The sequence below is a fragment of the Anabrus simplex genome, chromosome 5, assembly GCF_040414725.1.
Source record: "Anabrus simplex isolate iqAnaSimp1 chromosome 5, ASM4041472v1, whole genome shotgun sequence".
Lineage (NCBI taxonomy): Eukaryota > Metazoa > Arthropoda > Insecta > Orthoptera > Tettigoniidae > Anabrus > Anabrus simplex.
This window is the reverse complement of record NC_090269.1, coordinates 117,529,178-117,546,346: the sequence shown is the minus strand read 5'-3', so window position 1 is coordinate 117,546,346 and position 17,169 is coordinate 117,529,178. Positions and strand designations below refer to the sequence as shown.

General features: G+C 37.1%; 1 protein-coding gene across 1 annotated transcript in view; it reads left to right on the top strand.

Moving 5' to 3' along the window:
* Positions 1–17,169, top strand: part of LOC136873832 (thioredoxin domain-containing protein 12) — an 80,114-nt gene that overhangs the window by 5,021 nt on the left and 57,924 nt on the right. Inside the window, exons 2-3 of the mRNA XM_067147096.2 lie at positions 5,547–5,660; positions 5,753–5,896. Of these exons, the coding sequence (XP_067003197.2) occupies positions 5,547–5,660; positions 5,753–5,896 (258 nt within the window). The remainder of the gene's footprint in view (positions 1–5,546; positions 5,661–5,752; positions 5,897–17,169) is intronic.

Here is a 17,169-nt window from a genome sequence, read left to right as displayed (position 1 = left end):
GATGTTCACGTCGCAAGGGATTCTGCGATGACAGATTGTGTTCTGCTACCTGCCTGGATATGGTACTGGTTGACACAAGCATATCCCCAGCTACCAGGGCATGTCTCTGGATGATGCGTGTGAATTGCTTACAGCCTGTCGCTCGATGAAACGATCCTCCCTTCTGATGGTCTGTCAGGATTGACCTGAACCTTCTCAACGAATGTGTGTACTCTCACATTCCCACTGCATCCAACATCAATGCGCAAAGTAGTCAAAATGGTTCAAGAGGCGAGCAATGTGCTGATATGTCCAACCTGCCTCCCTTAGTCTATCTCAAACTCACCTAGTGGTCAGCACCTTGTTGAATGTGCCATCGGGCATGCTGTATGTTCAGTCAAATTAGCTGTATGGCTCATACTGCTCCTAAGGCCTTACTCAGTGTCTTGCATCTGTGAGTGAGGGAGTGACATGTGGATGCCCTCTAGTAGCACGTCCACACAAGCAATCAGCATTAAATGCAAATGGGACACTTGTCAGCCTATGACAATACTGTGAGAGAACCTTTGCATATGGCACACTTGAAAAAAAAAAAAAAAAATTTGCAAATGTAATGTTACTGAAATCCTCATCATATACTTTGGAGTGACTTCTTATGGTTGTAAAAGTTTAAATTTCCACTTTGTACATTTGTACTGTAGTTTAAAATCTCTGCTAGAGCATGAAGTTTACCTTCAGTACCTGTTGTTATTTCATACAATTTCATACATAAGTATCTGTAATTCCATTCCTTTCTTTGCCATACAAAAGCAACATAGAACTGGTCAAACTATATATTTTCTAATATTGATATTGATAACTGGTTGAATAAAGAAGATTTATTTATACACATCAAAGGAGGTGACGGTATGTACTGCTTGTTAGTAGGATGGTTGCCTAGTTGTACTTCGTCTTAAAACAATAATCACCACCACCACCACCTAACTCACAACAAAAAGTTCTCATTTTGATATTTTGGCCAGATGCAAATAATAAACATAGTAAATTTGTTTTTAGTCAAGGAAATTTTATATTAGTTAATAATAATAATAATAATAATAATAATAATAATAATAATAATAATAATAATAATAATAATAATAATAATTTACCTCAAGTTAAATTCATGGGTGAACTCAGACCATTTGAGATAAAAACAGGTCTGAGACAATGGGACTGCCTTTTTCACCACTGGTGTTTAATTGTATCCTGGAAAACGTCATCCGAGATTGGAGATCAAGAATGACCAAAAGGGAACAACAGGATGGGATAAAGATAGGATGTGGAAAAGGTGCAGTCATAGTTGACTGCCTAGCCTTTGCGGATGACGCAGTACTCCTAACTGACAATCTACACTCAAGTAGAGGAATTACAAAATGTGGCCACCAAAACTGGTTTAAGAATATCTTTTGAAAAGACTGCATATATGAAAGGTTTGCTGCAAAAACGGAGTGGTTCCATTTTTGTACAGTTGCAGAAAACAACAAAAAACCTCCCCAAAACTACAAATGTTGACTAAACGTTTTTTTTTTCTACAGCACATAGTACCTATGTAGACCTTTTATTTCAGCAAAATACTAATTTACCACTATATAAATGTATTTGTTATAATAGAAAACAACTTTTGGAGCTGCTCCCATTTTGCACTAAAAAGAGTGAAATCTGTGAAAATATGCACTGAATACAAATGTAGCATACCGGTACTTTATTGTCATAATACAATAAAAGTAATCATTCTATAAACCCCAAGTGGGGGATGATGACCATTATTATTTAGAGTCTAGGCCCCTAAGGCAAAAAACATCATTATCGTCATCACCCCAACTTGCTGGTCTCACATGTTATTTCTTCACTCACACTCACATATTGTCACTTTCGGATGTTGTGTCATTTGTGCTTTCTACCGAAGTAAGCGCCCTGTAGACAGGAAGTTCATCTGGCGATACATATTTGTTCACCAATGTAAGGACATGGTTAAGTTTTGCAGGAACTATTGGCAGAGGTACGTTTAGCAAGTAGTCTGTCTGTCTGATAGGTTTTGTGGACTTCAATTAAAGCACTCCTGTTTACATCTCTGAAAAATGTGGACCCCTACCTCTGTCAGTCAGCCGGTCTTGCATTACTTTCTTCTGGAAGGATTATGGTCGCATTCAACATTGTGGTAAGAGGCATTATCGAGTACAATTACGGAATTGTGATGTAAATTGGGAATTCATGTCTCTTTCAGGTAGTTTTCATAGTTCCTATAGTTCATCTCATCATGGTAATTGGCATTTTTTGTGGTTTAGATTTGAAAGTCAGCAAAGCAATTGGTGTAGGCCCTAAACTCTTCATTGGAACCATCGTATACCACTTTTAATCTTTGTCCTTTTGAGATAAGAGATTTCAGTTCATGTGCCGAGCCATCACTCCACAAGTTTATATTTTTGTGTGTGAGCTGTGCAGATAGGTTTCATCTGTATAGACATTAGGCCTACCCTTGCTTCAGTAACGTCTGACATTCTTTATGTATTGTATACGTAAGAACCTAATGTTATTCTTTGAACTGTGGTGCTTAGTATACTTATTTCACCTTTAAAGTTTATGTCTTCAACCAGTTTTTTGTGGATCTTTTCCATTGTTGATCTCATGGTGTTGGTTGTGTGAAAGTTGTGAATTGTATGCCTAACCACACACTTATCAAAGTCATCTAAGTCACACTTCTTAACTGATTTTGGCCGTCTTTTCCTGTTGTGTGTGTTTTATAATTTTTTAAATCATTTATTAATTACAGTAGAAGTCCTAAGAAACAAAACCGACAAAATCAAGAAACTCACAGACAAACAAACCAGACTGCAAATCAGAATCAACAAACAGACAATAGGAAGGGTGATTTCGGATGAAAAAAGAAGGATAAGATCAGAGAGAATAAAGAAGTACTGGGCTGACAGGAAACTGAAAACTTCTTTGTATAAAGTTGGCTAGAGTGGTTCAATGAAGCCCATAAAATGTAAATAATAATAATAATAATAATAATAATAATAATAATAATAATAATAATAATAATAATAATCCTGGAGCGTTTGGAAGCACAAGTCGAACATCAAATAGGTGAATACCAAAGAGGGTTCAGAAAAGGTCGCTCAACAGCTGAACAGATCCAAAATCTCAAAACGATCATCAGATATTGTACACTATGGTCCAAGCAGTATGTGTCTGTCTTTGTGGACTTTAAGAAAGCGTACGACTCCATTGACCGGGAAGTCCTGCTAAACATCTTAAATGAATTTGGAGTTGATTTGAAACTGCTGGCATTAATTAGAGCCACCCTGACTGATACAAAATCCAAGGTGAAGTTCCACGGATGTCTCTCGCATTCCTTTGACATCAAAATAGGAGTCCGACAAGGTGATGGGCTATCCCCGATACTCTTCAACTGTGTTCTTGAAAAGATCATCAGAACCTGGCGGGTGAGATTACAGGAAACCAACTACAGTCCATTGAGAATAGGAACCAAATCCAAGGGGATCGCAACAGACTGCTTAGCATTTGCCGATAATATTGCTGTTCTCTCAAAGGACATAGAAACCGCTAGAGCTCAAGTTGAAATTTTAAAGGAAATTGCCGAACAAACTGGTTTGCAGATATCGTTTGAGAAAACAGAAGTAATGACTAACATCAAAGAGGCTCCACCAAAACTCCATACAAAATACGGGGACATCAGCCAAGTAGACAAATTCAAATACCTGGGTGAGATCGTCATGAAAAATGGACTGGACAAAAAAGCACTTCAGGAGCGAGTACGTAAACTGGAAATAGCCTACCAAACATCCCGCACAATCTACAACAAAAAATGCCTTTCCCAAAACACCAAGATACGTCACTATGAAACAGTTCTGAAGCCAGTAGTTCTATATGCAGCCGAAACCCTGTCTCTAAATGCCAACAAAGGACTCCCTGAAAAACTGGAGAAAAGAGAACGCAAAAATTGTGAGAGGAATCTTGGGATCAAAGTACAAAAATGGAATCCATCAAAAGAGATCCAACAAGGAAGTCTCCAGCAAAATAGAGAAAATTACCGACACAATCAGAAAAAGACGGGCACAATTTTACGGTCATCTGAAAAGAATGGACGGAAGAAAGTTAACTAAAGAAATCTTTCACTTTTTTGATTCAAACCCCAAAACCACAATTCCCTGGTTTAGAAATACCAAAGAAGACCTGCAAATGCTACATATCTCAGCTGAAGACGCCCTTAACAGAGATCTCTTCCGCAAGAAAATATTGACGAACGGGCTAAACCGAGACGAGCAACCGAAGAGAAGGCACGGTGCCCCTTGGACAGAGGAGCGTAAGCAGGCCCACTCACAAAGAATGAGGGAAATTTGGGCTCTAAAGAAGGCCAAGTTCAGTGTCAAATGCAACAAGACTTAACGTGGTCCTTGATGGCCCCAGCGAATTATATATATATATATATATATATATATATATATATAATAATAATAATAATAATTCATCGCCATAAGACCTATCTGTGTCGGTGCGACGTAAAGCCCCTAGCAAAAAAAAAAAAAAGGAATAAAATAATAATAATAACAACAACAACAATAATAATAATAACAACAACAACAACATGTTCCATTAGAGAAAGTAATATTACATGCTCGTATATACATAATGACAGTACTAATTAATACCTTATATACAATTATTTCCATATGACTTTTGTCAACAATTTGCATGACAATAACTACATGCTTGTATATACATAATGGCAGTACTAATTAATACCTTATATACAATTATTTACATATGACTTTTGTCAATATTATGCTTAACTGCTATCTCGTTGCAAGATATCAAAATTTATTTTGTTTATGAATTTATAAAAATCCTTTAGGTGTTCCTCCACGAGTTCATATTTCTCCACTGACCAGTGGCCCACTGACTTTATAACACTTCTGCAAAATTCATCTCTCTTAAGAGTTGAGTAGTTGAGAGAGAGAATATATATATGTGTGTGTGTGTGAATTATTCTACTTCTCCACTGTCAATGCTCTTTGCTTGTTGTTTTATGACGTTCCTTACAGACTTCTTGGACACACCAGTGACTTCGGCCACTTTCTTTTGAATATCTTTTAGGTAACAAGAGGCCTGTTTCGTATTTCATGGAATTGTACATGTTACAAATAACTTCTCTAGTCTGGCTCCCCAGTGTTTTAGCCGTTCCTAATTTACACTCGGGACATTGATAGGCATATAACTTAAACTACAGAATAATTATGACTTTTGCTTATCAAACACACATTCTATTGTGTTAAACACTTTCACATAACTGTTTTCTGCTTGACACTGTTGTCTACGCACTGGACAAGCCTGTGTGTGGCCGGCTGGCTGGCAGTGTGAGTCAGTAAGAGAGAACAAAATGTAGTTTGTGTATAATCTGTAGAATGGCAAACTCATTTTAAGACTGCTCTACATATATGAAATTTCTTTGTTTCTTACTCAAGTTAAAAATCCTGATCATTATATATAGTTGTATTTTTCAGGGTTTGGTAGACACTTTCAGTGGCTTGATTTAGAAAAGGGACTGGAAGTAGCAAAAACCACTAGAAAGCCATTGATGTTGATAATCCATAAGTCATGGTGTGATTCATGTAAAGGTAAATTAACAGCATTGTCATGGATTAGTAAATACGTGATTCATTTCTGATTTTAATTTCTAATATTTACTCTGTTTTCCCATTCTGTTTAGCTCTCAAACCAAAATTTTCTGCATCCGATGAGATACGCACTTTGAGTACACATTTTATAATGGTAAATGCAGGAGACAAAGAAGACCCGAAAGAGAAGAAATATGCTCCTGATGGGGAATACATTCCAAGGATATTGTTTTTAAGTAAGTTGAATTTAAAATAAGTCTTTGATATATTTGATCATTTTTCATGACTTTTTGGTTCTTACACTCTTGACATACAATCAGATGTTATACAAGGTGTGGTGACATTATTTTTCAAAGAAGCACAATATTATTGAAAAATATTTCCTTTTCTTTGGATTTATCACATCTTAAATTACTTCTCCACATAAACACCATTATTATTAAGGCTCTTGCCATAATTGGGCACCTATTTTTGTATACCTTTGTCATAGAATGATGTTGCTTGTGATGAAAGCCACCCAAAGCAGAGAGAATGATGAAATTGTGTACTATTTGTCCTCACAAACTTTTGCTTCAACCGCACACACCGAATCATCTCTGACAACAGATGGTTGCCTGCTCCGTGGGACGTCATGCACATGTTGACGACCTTCGTTGAACATTCAACCCTATTTTCTTACCTTTCCATCAGTTATTATACTTTCACCATACACCTCACATATTTGATGACGAATATCAGCTGGTTGAATGTTTAATGCTTGAATTGAAATGAAGTACAGACTGTATCTCACAGCTGATGGGGGTGATCTGTTGTCATGAACATTTTAAATACTCTGTAAAAGATGGTCACATTATGTGAATGTCTTCAACATTACATGTGCATGTCAACAAATGAAGGATTCAAAAGCTACAAAATTCTTGTTGGGACCTGTCTAATCATCAGTACATCAGTATGTATAAGACATTTTGAACTTAATCTATACTGCCCAGAAAGCAGCTCAGAAAGTACATCTCCTATGGAGTAAAGGCCATGCTGGTATAACAATGAATGAGATAGCAGACCAGCTAGAAAGGAGCCACAACATGTGAACTCCGCCTTTACAAACAGTTATCATATTCTGATTTCCTACCCACAATCAAATAACAGATGTACATGGAATGGTCTGAGTACTGGAAAATATCTCAGCTTACAAGAGGAAAGTGCTATGCTAAAATTCAGCCCACCATACCAACTTAAATCTGCCCAGAAGACCCTGGAGAAATAGCCGACTTGAACCACATCATACTGTCATGTAAGAAGTACTCCCAAAAACAGAACTATCTGTACTCTTAGTGAAGTTAAATACCCCACTGCCAACTTCAGTTGTCATCCTGTTATCAAACCTAACTCCACAATTATGCGCTGTAATTTGCCAGTATTTATCAGACTGTAGTATTAATTTATAAGTTACTAGCTAAATCCGGCCACGCCCCGCTGTGGCTCAGTCTGATTTAAAATTAATGGGTAAGTGAACATGAGATAAATTGCACTTTTGAAGATCCAAATTAAATTATTGCTGTAATGTAACATTTTTTGCAATGACTCAGTAATATGCCTTCTGATTCCAGTAGAGATTAGGCAGCGTGCATTCAATTGGTCATTTTCATCTCAGATGATGAAATAGATGCTGAGAAATTTATGATTATTCCTGGGAAAAGGAAGCAAAGACTAGTGATCTGTGGTAAATTTGTCCCTGAATTTTAAATGTCGGCATAAAATGCTCTGCTATAACGTTAGTGCCGAAAGAAGTCATCTGAAAACAGGAATTATAATTTCATATGTTTTTGAGGAAATGTTTTGAATCATCAGTAATTCCTTTTAGTAAACTTTTCAGTGGTTCTTTTTGCTGCCCAGGTTGAGGTAGCTTCACTTTCCGCTCGCGCAGCACATTTATGGGGATTCTCCTTTAAATTTCATTGCTGTGCAGTGCGGACAAACTTTGTCCATTTTTCCGATTTGGTCGAATTTACATGAGGTATTGTACTGAATATCTAGTTGGTATTCTACCCCACCTGTGTCCAAGTCGGAGTGAAGATAATCCCGGTAGCATGACAGGAAGAAATTTATTTCAGCAATAATCTATTTATTTATCGTAGGTTCCGAGAAAGATTGCCTTCCAGTCCTCTATGTATCGCTCAATAAATCATATTCCTGTCGATGGACGTCTCCATTCGACATTCAGTAGCAATGAACCTCAACGCAAATGAATATGTAACCTTAACTCTACATATCTTATCCTATCCTATGTAAATAATAAATCCAACTTATCATTTATACTAATTTATTAGCATGCTAATCTGAAGAAAAGTTAAACAAATACTCATAAATACGAGAAAAGAACAATAGGCTTCTATACAAAGTAAAAAAAAAAAAAAAAGAATTTCTAGTGATCACTTGTGATATCATCTTTCTTATTTACACTATTTCTCACTGGCAATGACTCACAATTGAAATGGGATTTTCAGTAAGATATTAACTTATCCATCCAATACTGAACTTCATGACATTCAATTATATCATGTTGTAACATCTAAATCACGATTCAACTCCTCTGTCGGGAAAAATGAAGTTTTAACGATATGAATGAGATGCCCTACTGAAAAAATATAATTCATTTAGTTGGGTTAATTTTCATCTAACCTCATTCATATTTGATCGTCCTGACATCCCTACACAAAACCTTCATCTTTATTATCTTTATTATATGGGAATTTTCACAATTGGAGCCCTATCATGTCCAATTTTATCTCAAGGACCTTTATTATTTCACATATAGTATCTGGGTTTCTTCTAATGACTTTGTTTTACTTGTGAGATTCGAGATATTTGATAAATATCCTTAACATGGCCAAAACTTGTTGCCATACCTTCAAAATGTTGTTAGAAATGAAATAGTCATATATTTCTCCTATATATTAAAATTCATCAGTGATATTAGCAAATATAAACAAGCTAAATCTACCTTTCATTAATCATCAACTAGCATAGTAAACAAATGTATGTGCCAAACAGTCATGTATTATTCCACAGTCAATCATAGTCTAACCTCATTACATATTCCGCCGTGCCATCCATTTGAGTTAGCTCAATATTTCAATCTACAGATCGTTTGGGAAAGAAAGACCCTAAATACGTCGATTACTCTTATTACAGATTCTTACATCTTCACCATTATGTATGCAGAGGTTGATAACTACTAATAATTTGTCACTATGGTTTCAAATTGACATATTTATTTATTTATTTATTTATTTATTTATTTATTTATTTATTTATTTATTTACCAGCTGATGTACCCGTGCTTCGCTACGGGATTCTCAGAAAGACTGACTTCTTGGTGGTTTTCCTAACTGAATTCAACGTAGGTCATCACAAAAATGTCAGTAGGAATGTAGCGATTGAAAGCAACGTTATCATATAAAATACTCGATCAAATGAAAAACCACACACTTTCTCACTTTCAGCGAACAGTACTACGGTGCCGATCTAAGAGTCCAAAGTTCCAGAGCTGGAATAACCAGGTCGCAGACCGCCGTGAATACTCCTCTGTCATTATTCCGTTAAATATGCACACTACTAATTCCAATCAGTGCCTCAAAGTAGCTCGAATACTATGATGAACCAGTGTGTTACATACCAGATATATCAGAAAATGTATGAACCAGAGGAATGGCATGCTAAAGAAGAAAGTTATCTTACTCCCCAGCTACTTCCCGCCAATATACAGGCAGGCTGTTACAGTCGATACGACCAGCCGAGTTGCCCGTGTGGTTAGGGGCGTGCAGCTGTGAGCTTGCGTCCGGGGATAGTGGATTCGAACCCCACTGTCGGCAACCCTGAAGATGGTATTCCGTGGTTTCCCATTTTCACACCAGTCTCACCAGGCTGTACCTTAAAGCCAAGGCCGCTTTCTTCACACCACTATTCATTTCCTATCCCATCGTTGCCATAAGGCCTACATGTGTCGGTGCGACGTCAAGCAAATTAAAAAAACCTCGGTACGCTGCAGTAATCCTATCTATCGGGGATGAAAGGAAGCAGAAGACAAAAAGACATCACAACAAAACAATGGTCAATGTAATGTTATTGTTGGTAAAGTTCATGAGCTTTCTATATTGCAGGCCTTCATATTAGTTTTCTTTCGACTCTATGATATTAGGGTGTCCTACAAAATTATTTATATCGTAGACTGCAGTTTCCTTATTCTCAGATTTTACATATCGATTTTCACTAAATTCTGTTTATCCATTTTCTCGTGACTCGGCGCTGATATGGACTTAGTAACAAAAATCCAAATTCATGAATATCTCTGATTAGATGCGGTGCGGTAACAATGTATAAGATATAAGTGATCGGAAATTGAATAACTTCTTACATAACTATTACTAACTTACGACATAACTAAAATTATGTTAGTTATGTAGTATTTATCGATACAACCACTAATAACATAAATAACTTATTTGAGAATTACATTTCAGGCCTTCCCTTAAACTACCATTTCAGTCAACGTGAATAAAATAATTTGTAGCCTAGATTGCAGTGGTTCGTCACCCGACATTACATACCGATTTTCATTAAATTCTCTTCAGCCGTTTTCTATTGATGCGTGTACAGACATACAGACAGACAGACAGAAATTACGGAAAAGTAAAAAATGCATTTTCTTGTTACTGTGGACATGACAGATACAGAAATATCATTCATTTCAAATTCTGAGCAATGCACAGGCAAAACACTTATTTTATATATAGATTACATTTCAGGCCTTCCCCTAAACTACCATTTCACTCAGTGCGAATAACATTATTGATAGCCTAGATTATAGTGACCTATTCCCCGACTTTGCATAATAATTTTCGTGAAGATACGACCACTCATAAAATAAATATTTGACAATTAAATTTTAGGCCTTCCCCTAAACTACCATTTTTCTCAGCGTGTATAGCCTATATTGTAGCGACTTATTTCCCATCTTTGTCTAGCAATTTTCATTAAGACACGACCACTAATAACATAAATATTTGAGAATTAAATTTCAGGCCTTCCCCTAAACTACCATTTCACTCAGCGTGATTAAAATAATTTATAGCCTAGAATGTAGCGGTTCATCACCCGACTTTACATTCCGATTTTCATTAAATTCTGTTCAGCCGTTTTCTCGTGATGCTGTACGTACAGACAGACAGACAGACAGACAGACAGACAGACAGACAGACAGACAGACAGACAGACAGACAGACAGACAGACAGACAGACAGACAGACAGACAGACAGACAGACAGACAGACAGACAGAAATTACGGAAAAGTAAAAAATACATTTTCTTGTTACTGTGGACATGACCGATACAGAAATACCATTCTTTTCAAATTCTGAGCAATGTACAGACAAAACTCTTTATTTTATATATATAGATTTATTTATTTATTTATTTATTATCCATGAAAACGCCCTACTTTGTCTAGCATATTAGGGCTGTAGGTTATAATCAGCTGGTCTCTTACTAATACACTCTTCTCAACATGAGCCTAACCTTATAATAGTTATTCAATACGATCCTCTATCGATGTATATCACACAACTTCGTAATATCTTCTTCTTACATATAACCTCTCAAAATATTAACATTTAAATCTCAATATTTCCACTAATACATAATTCAAATCTATCTCTTCTCATCATTCTTCTAATTTCATTATTCTTCCTTATAACCTCTCATTTGTTATCATAATAATCTCCGTCGACGATATTACGTCTGCAATACTCGTATGATTCAGGTAGGATCCATCTCTTCGTTTTAATTCTTATAGGCGTGGTCATGTTTGTCAATATAATTGCCTCCTAGAGCTCATCTACGTCTCATATAACATGCATTCTCCCCAATACTTTCTGAATCATAACTGAATAGCCTTTCCAAGTAGATTGATATCATATATCAATATGTAATACACTCACTAAAAGCATTAACATAACCATATCACTTCACATGTCAGTATACATATCAATTAAAATAAATAATATTCATGGTTTTTATGACCAAGATCTGCTATTGATGGTTAGAATTTGGCACATAGAATAAATCTGACTGAGAATTTTGTTGAAATAAAATATTTATACCTAACAATATAAATACCTTTAAACAAGAAACTTATCTCATATCTCGTCACTCCTCTGGAACTGCCGCTTTCTTCTCAGATGTTACATGTGCTCCATGCAGTTACCACCTCTCTGGACGTCATCTCTGGTCCCAGTGCATTGATGCTGCTATGCTTTGTTATGGCATCCTACGTAATCTTCTCCCTCAGCTTAAGCGGACTCCATGGTGTTACAGTTGTTCATGAAAGTAGGAATCAACATTGGATTGGCAGAATACATATTTAAATTGCTCATTTAGCCTCTTAATATCATTATTGATGCTACTTGAAATTGCGTATCTATAACTATCTGGATACAGCTTCTTATTAGTAAATATATCTTTCCAGGCTAATATGGATTTCAATTGCTAATCCAATTTCTCTTCTTTGTACTATATTGCCTGAAGTACGGAATTTTGCCCTCTCGCTTCTTCTCTGCAGCGGTCTAAGTATCTCCTCTCGCCGGTATTTAAACTTGAAAATATTGGATCTTTTTTGTGTTTTAATTTCTGTTCCTATGCTATATAGCCCGCAATTCTTCTTCAATCTTATATTTAAATTGTTCTTTCGATCTGCAGTGATGACAGATTCAGCCTTCCTTCTTCTCTAATGTTTTACGTAATGTAATTTTTTTCTCCCAGTAAAGAATGAATTAGGTTTCAATTATTTTTTAGAACAATATCTGTTCCATCTCAACGTACTTATACATAGCCCTTGCAACTCCATGCCTTCTAAATTTAAGTTGATCTGAGTTTCAGTGACATTTTTCATATATTTATTCTGCCTGAAGTTGCCGTGCACCATTTTTGTCTGTCCCTTTCTCCTTCGTATTTGCATCTGGACTGTAACGTAATTGTACAGCATGAAAAATCAGTTCAGTGATATGAAGCTCGATCATTCAGATATTGCAACTGCATACGTCTTCGCTGTTGATCTAATTGTTCTTTAGATTATATTGCTGCACTACTTCTTCTCGATTCAACTCGTAAGACTTCAAGTTTTTCTTCCCTCTGATCTGTATATTTTTCTGCTCGCCTTTGAGAAGTTCTGACTCTAACACGTTCATTGTCGTCTAAATGTTCTTGATGAGTGCAGTTGGATATCCATTGTCGTTCTTTGATTGTGTGTTCGAACATGGGCCATGTGGGGATCAACACTATATCATCTATTGATATCCGGTACTTAATCTGCTCCAACATCTTCAGTGAAGATGTGTCAGCTACAGATTGAAACAGTTTGCACATTAGTTCCAGTAATGATAGCAGCATACAACATATCTCACATCATTATGACCTTCATTATCAAGAGTTGGAAGGTGTAGTTGCTCACGTGGCACTACCTTTTATACTGCTAAGAGGTTTACATTTCCAAAACATCTCATGTGCTTTGTTCAGTAGAAGAAGAAAGTCTGAAAGATGGACAGTGAAGTTGGGTCTCTTTGTGCTCAAATACAGAGGAACATGCTGTGTTGCTCTAGGAACTCTTTACACTCTGGGATCCTGTTGTATAATCATGCAGTTGTTTCTCTGTAATTGTGGCCATTTCTCCATAGTTCTTGGTCTCTTGAATAAAAAAACCCACCTGAACTACCATATGTCAGACAGATGGCCTGAATTTATTAAACACATAGTATTTGCCCTTCTTCCTTTTTTTTTTTTTACAGTTTGTTTTACATTGCACTGATACAGATAGGTCTTATGGTGATGATGGGATAGGAGTGGGAAGGAAGCGGCCATGACTTTAATTAAGGTAGGGCCTACAGCCCCAAGCATTTGCTTGGTGTGAAAAAGGGAAGTCATGGAAAACCATATTTAGGGCTGCCGACAGTGGGGTTCAAACCCGCTATCTCCCGAATGCAAGCTCACAGGTGCTGCGACCCTAACCACATGGCCAACTCTCTCAGTATTTGCCAATACTAATTTAAAGAAGATATTTACTGCATTATTTATGGAATTCCACCTGCTGCTGAGGAAAAGATACACTCCTGTACTAACACATCTTACAAGAAGCAAATCCCTTGGTGGACCGATGAAAATGCACCAACCATGTAAGGAAGTCAACAAGAATGTTTGTCTATCGAATAGTTGAATGCTTCGGTGAAACTGATAACATGTCTGACTACCCTTGTTTGGCTGTCTGAGGTATGCTAAGACACCATTGCTCATCAGCGCCATAAAATGAAGAATTTTCCAAAATCCTGTGCATATCTGTAGGTATTGGCAAGAGTAATGAACATTTCAATATGGACAACATCCTGGGTGCTAAGAAGTAAGCTTGATCTGAAAACACTTTGTCACAGCACTGACCACTTCCTAGTAACAAAGTTGAAGAAACAGTGACTGGTCAAATGCTGAGCACAACTTAAGTGGTATGTGCAGAATTGTCATTAGAAAATTCTCTTGACTAATGGGAAGGTATAGAGAGCTCAGCATCCGGCATCATTTATGGTTTGATGGGCAGATATTTTATGATGGATGATGGTTTTGACATTCTCTTTTGTGAGATAGGTGTCAAAACATTCATTAATATCAAAACGCAGAGTTATGTTCTATTGTAAAGCCCTTAAATAAAACTTTGTTCATGGGATAGAGTTGGAGTTTTCAACATTACTTAGCTCCAGCACACCAGGCCAAGACCACTCAAGAGTGGTTGCAAACAAACGTTCCTGATCTCATTTCTGTTGCTAATCGGTCATCTGGCAGTCTAGATCTCAATCCTTTGGTCAGTGCTTGAGGAAATGATCTGTAAGAAGAGACAGTGCAAGCCTTAGTCAAGTTGCCGGTTATTCCCTGTGCCGTGTCTGGGCGAGTGGGTGATGCAATAGTCACCTGACCCATGCAGCTCACCCAATGGTGTCATGGTCTTAGCGATAAGCTTCCATATGATTGCTTTTTATACAGCAGTAATTTATTGGTTTATTATGTTTCATGGCTTCTGAATTAAGGGTTAAGCAGTGTATTTTCATGTGCTGTAAATTTTTAAATATAAATTTGCATAAAAATTTTGAAGATTCATAAAGCTTAATTGTAGAGAGTGAACTGGAATTTCAGCATACGCTACAACACTTGTGTACAGGCTGAGGGAAAGCATTTTCAACACGTAACTGTAATGGGGTTTTATTGGTTTTCAATCTGAATCCGTTCATTCATTTCCTTTGAGTGTACGGGAATGGTGTGATAGTGCTCTCATTTACTGATACGTGGCATGTAAGAAAGATAACAACCTTATGGAACTTGCCTTGTACTAATACTGGCAGCCTAAAAGACTGCTGCAGCCAATTTTTTCATCAACATTGTGTGTTATGCAGTTGATGCATGGCGAAGAAGATTATAAAGTCCCATGTTTGAGAAAAGGTGTCATTTTGTAATAGTAAATGTAAAGTTCTTAATATAAATACAGTACCGGTACATGTTCTTATCAAAAAAGCTACTTTTCCTTCCATTTTATACTCTGTATATTATTGTTATAACATGTAACGTAGAGTGACCAGATTTTCGAAACAAACAATCAAGCAAACAAATGGAGGAATTTTAACTTTTTATTGACTCAAGAAAAGGAACAAAAATGGGACACATGTGATTAAATTTCAACAATACTCAATCAGAATGTAGCATATATCTGAATAAGTTACTTCCTACTTGAAATATACAGTAGAACAAAAACAAATTATTTTAACCCTGGAACAGTCATGTTGCAGCATTCTTTGCCACAGTGGTGAATTTCTTGAACTGCAGGGTCTCTATTTGCCGGAAGTGCTGAACACGGCATGTATTCCTAGACAGGCATAACTCCACTGGGACAGACTACTGGCGCCTTGGTTCCTTCTTGTCAGTCAGTTGATACTGTGTCCTGAAGAGGGAAGGTACTCGTCTGCACCACTCCATCGCGTGACTGGCAAAGTAAGTATTCACAAAAGCCGGGCTGAGTGGCTCAGACGGTTAAGGCGCTGGCCTTCTAACCCCAACTTGGCAGGTTCGATCCTGGCTCAGTCCGGTGGTATTTGAAGGTGCTCAAATACGACAGCCTCGTGTCGGTAGATTTACTGGCACGTAAAAGAACTCCTGCGGGACTAAATTCCGGCACCTCGGCGTCTCCAAAGACCTTAAAAAGTAGTTAGTGGGACGTAAAACAAATAACATTATTATTATTAGTATTTACAAAATAAAATTTTCCTTTATTGGAATGGAAAATAGTATTTTGTTCCTATTCAATCTATGTGTGTTAGGTCATCAGCCCAGAGGCTGGTTGGATCCTCAGATAGCACCACCAAAGGCTATGCAGTTATAGGGAAACTGCAAAAACCAATGGCAGAGCCCAGATGAGGCATATCAGGCAAGACGAGGAGTGAGGTAGTTTGCCATTGCTTTCCTCACTGGGCCAGAACATGGCACTGCAGCACGACTGACCCTATGAGCAACACCTTTCATAAAACACAGACACTATTTGTGGTCCGAATGTCATTACTCAGCACCACCCATACCCCAGCAACTTCCATATTATCACAGCCATGGATGAGACTGGGACTTCAGTGGAAGCTACATTTTGCTCTTGTGTCGGTGCGACGTAAAGCCCCTAGCAAAAAAAAACAACATTTTGCTCTGGCCTGTGCCGAGATGGATACAAAAGTACTGCATCCATCAAGAAATGGCAACAGGCAGATTCAATCTATATAAATATAAAAAGGAATGTTTCTTTTTGTTTGTTTGTCTCGAGTAGACTCAAAAACTACTGGAGTGATTTTGCTGAAAATTTCATAATTTGTTCTTTATATTCCTGAGAGGGTTTGAATGAAATCCAATAGATAGGTTTTTTTATGATGAGTAATTTTATATAATTACTGTCATTTAATTACAAAGCTGCATCAAGATTGGATTGATCTTGATGGACAGATTGTTGCTAGTCTACAGCAACTTACTCTGTATCATGATAATCCAGTAAGAAATGCTGTATATAGGAGGATGAGAACTGCTGGCATGTTTTGTGAACTACCTTTCCACATCTCCTCCTCAACCATTGGAGCATTTTCAACCAAACTTGGTACACTTATGATTTATTATCTGGAGACAAAACACTGTAGGGGTAAGCCACCCATAGCATCCCTAGGTGTGGGAGTGGGAAGGGGGTGACATATAAAAATAATCGAAAATAGTGTTGATTCCATAGTTTTTGTGGTTGCTGAGATGAACAGTGACAGTCTGGATTCCGTTTAAGTCCAAGTTCAGCCTCCATTGGCATGGGGGTTGAGAAGGGGTGAACAAGAAAATGTCCAAAGTGACCGATATTTATGTTGAGTCTACAGTTTTTAGGGTCCCTAGCCTAATTGGTGGCAGTCC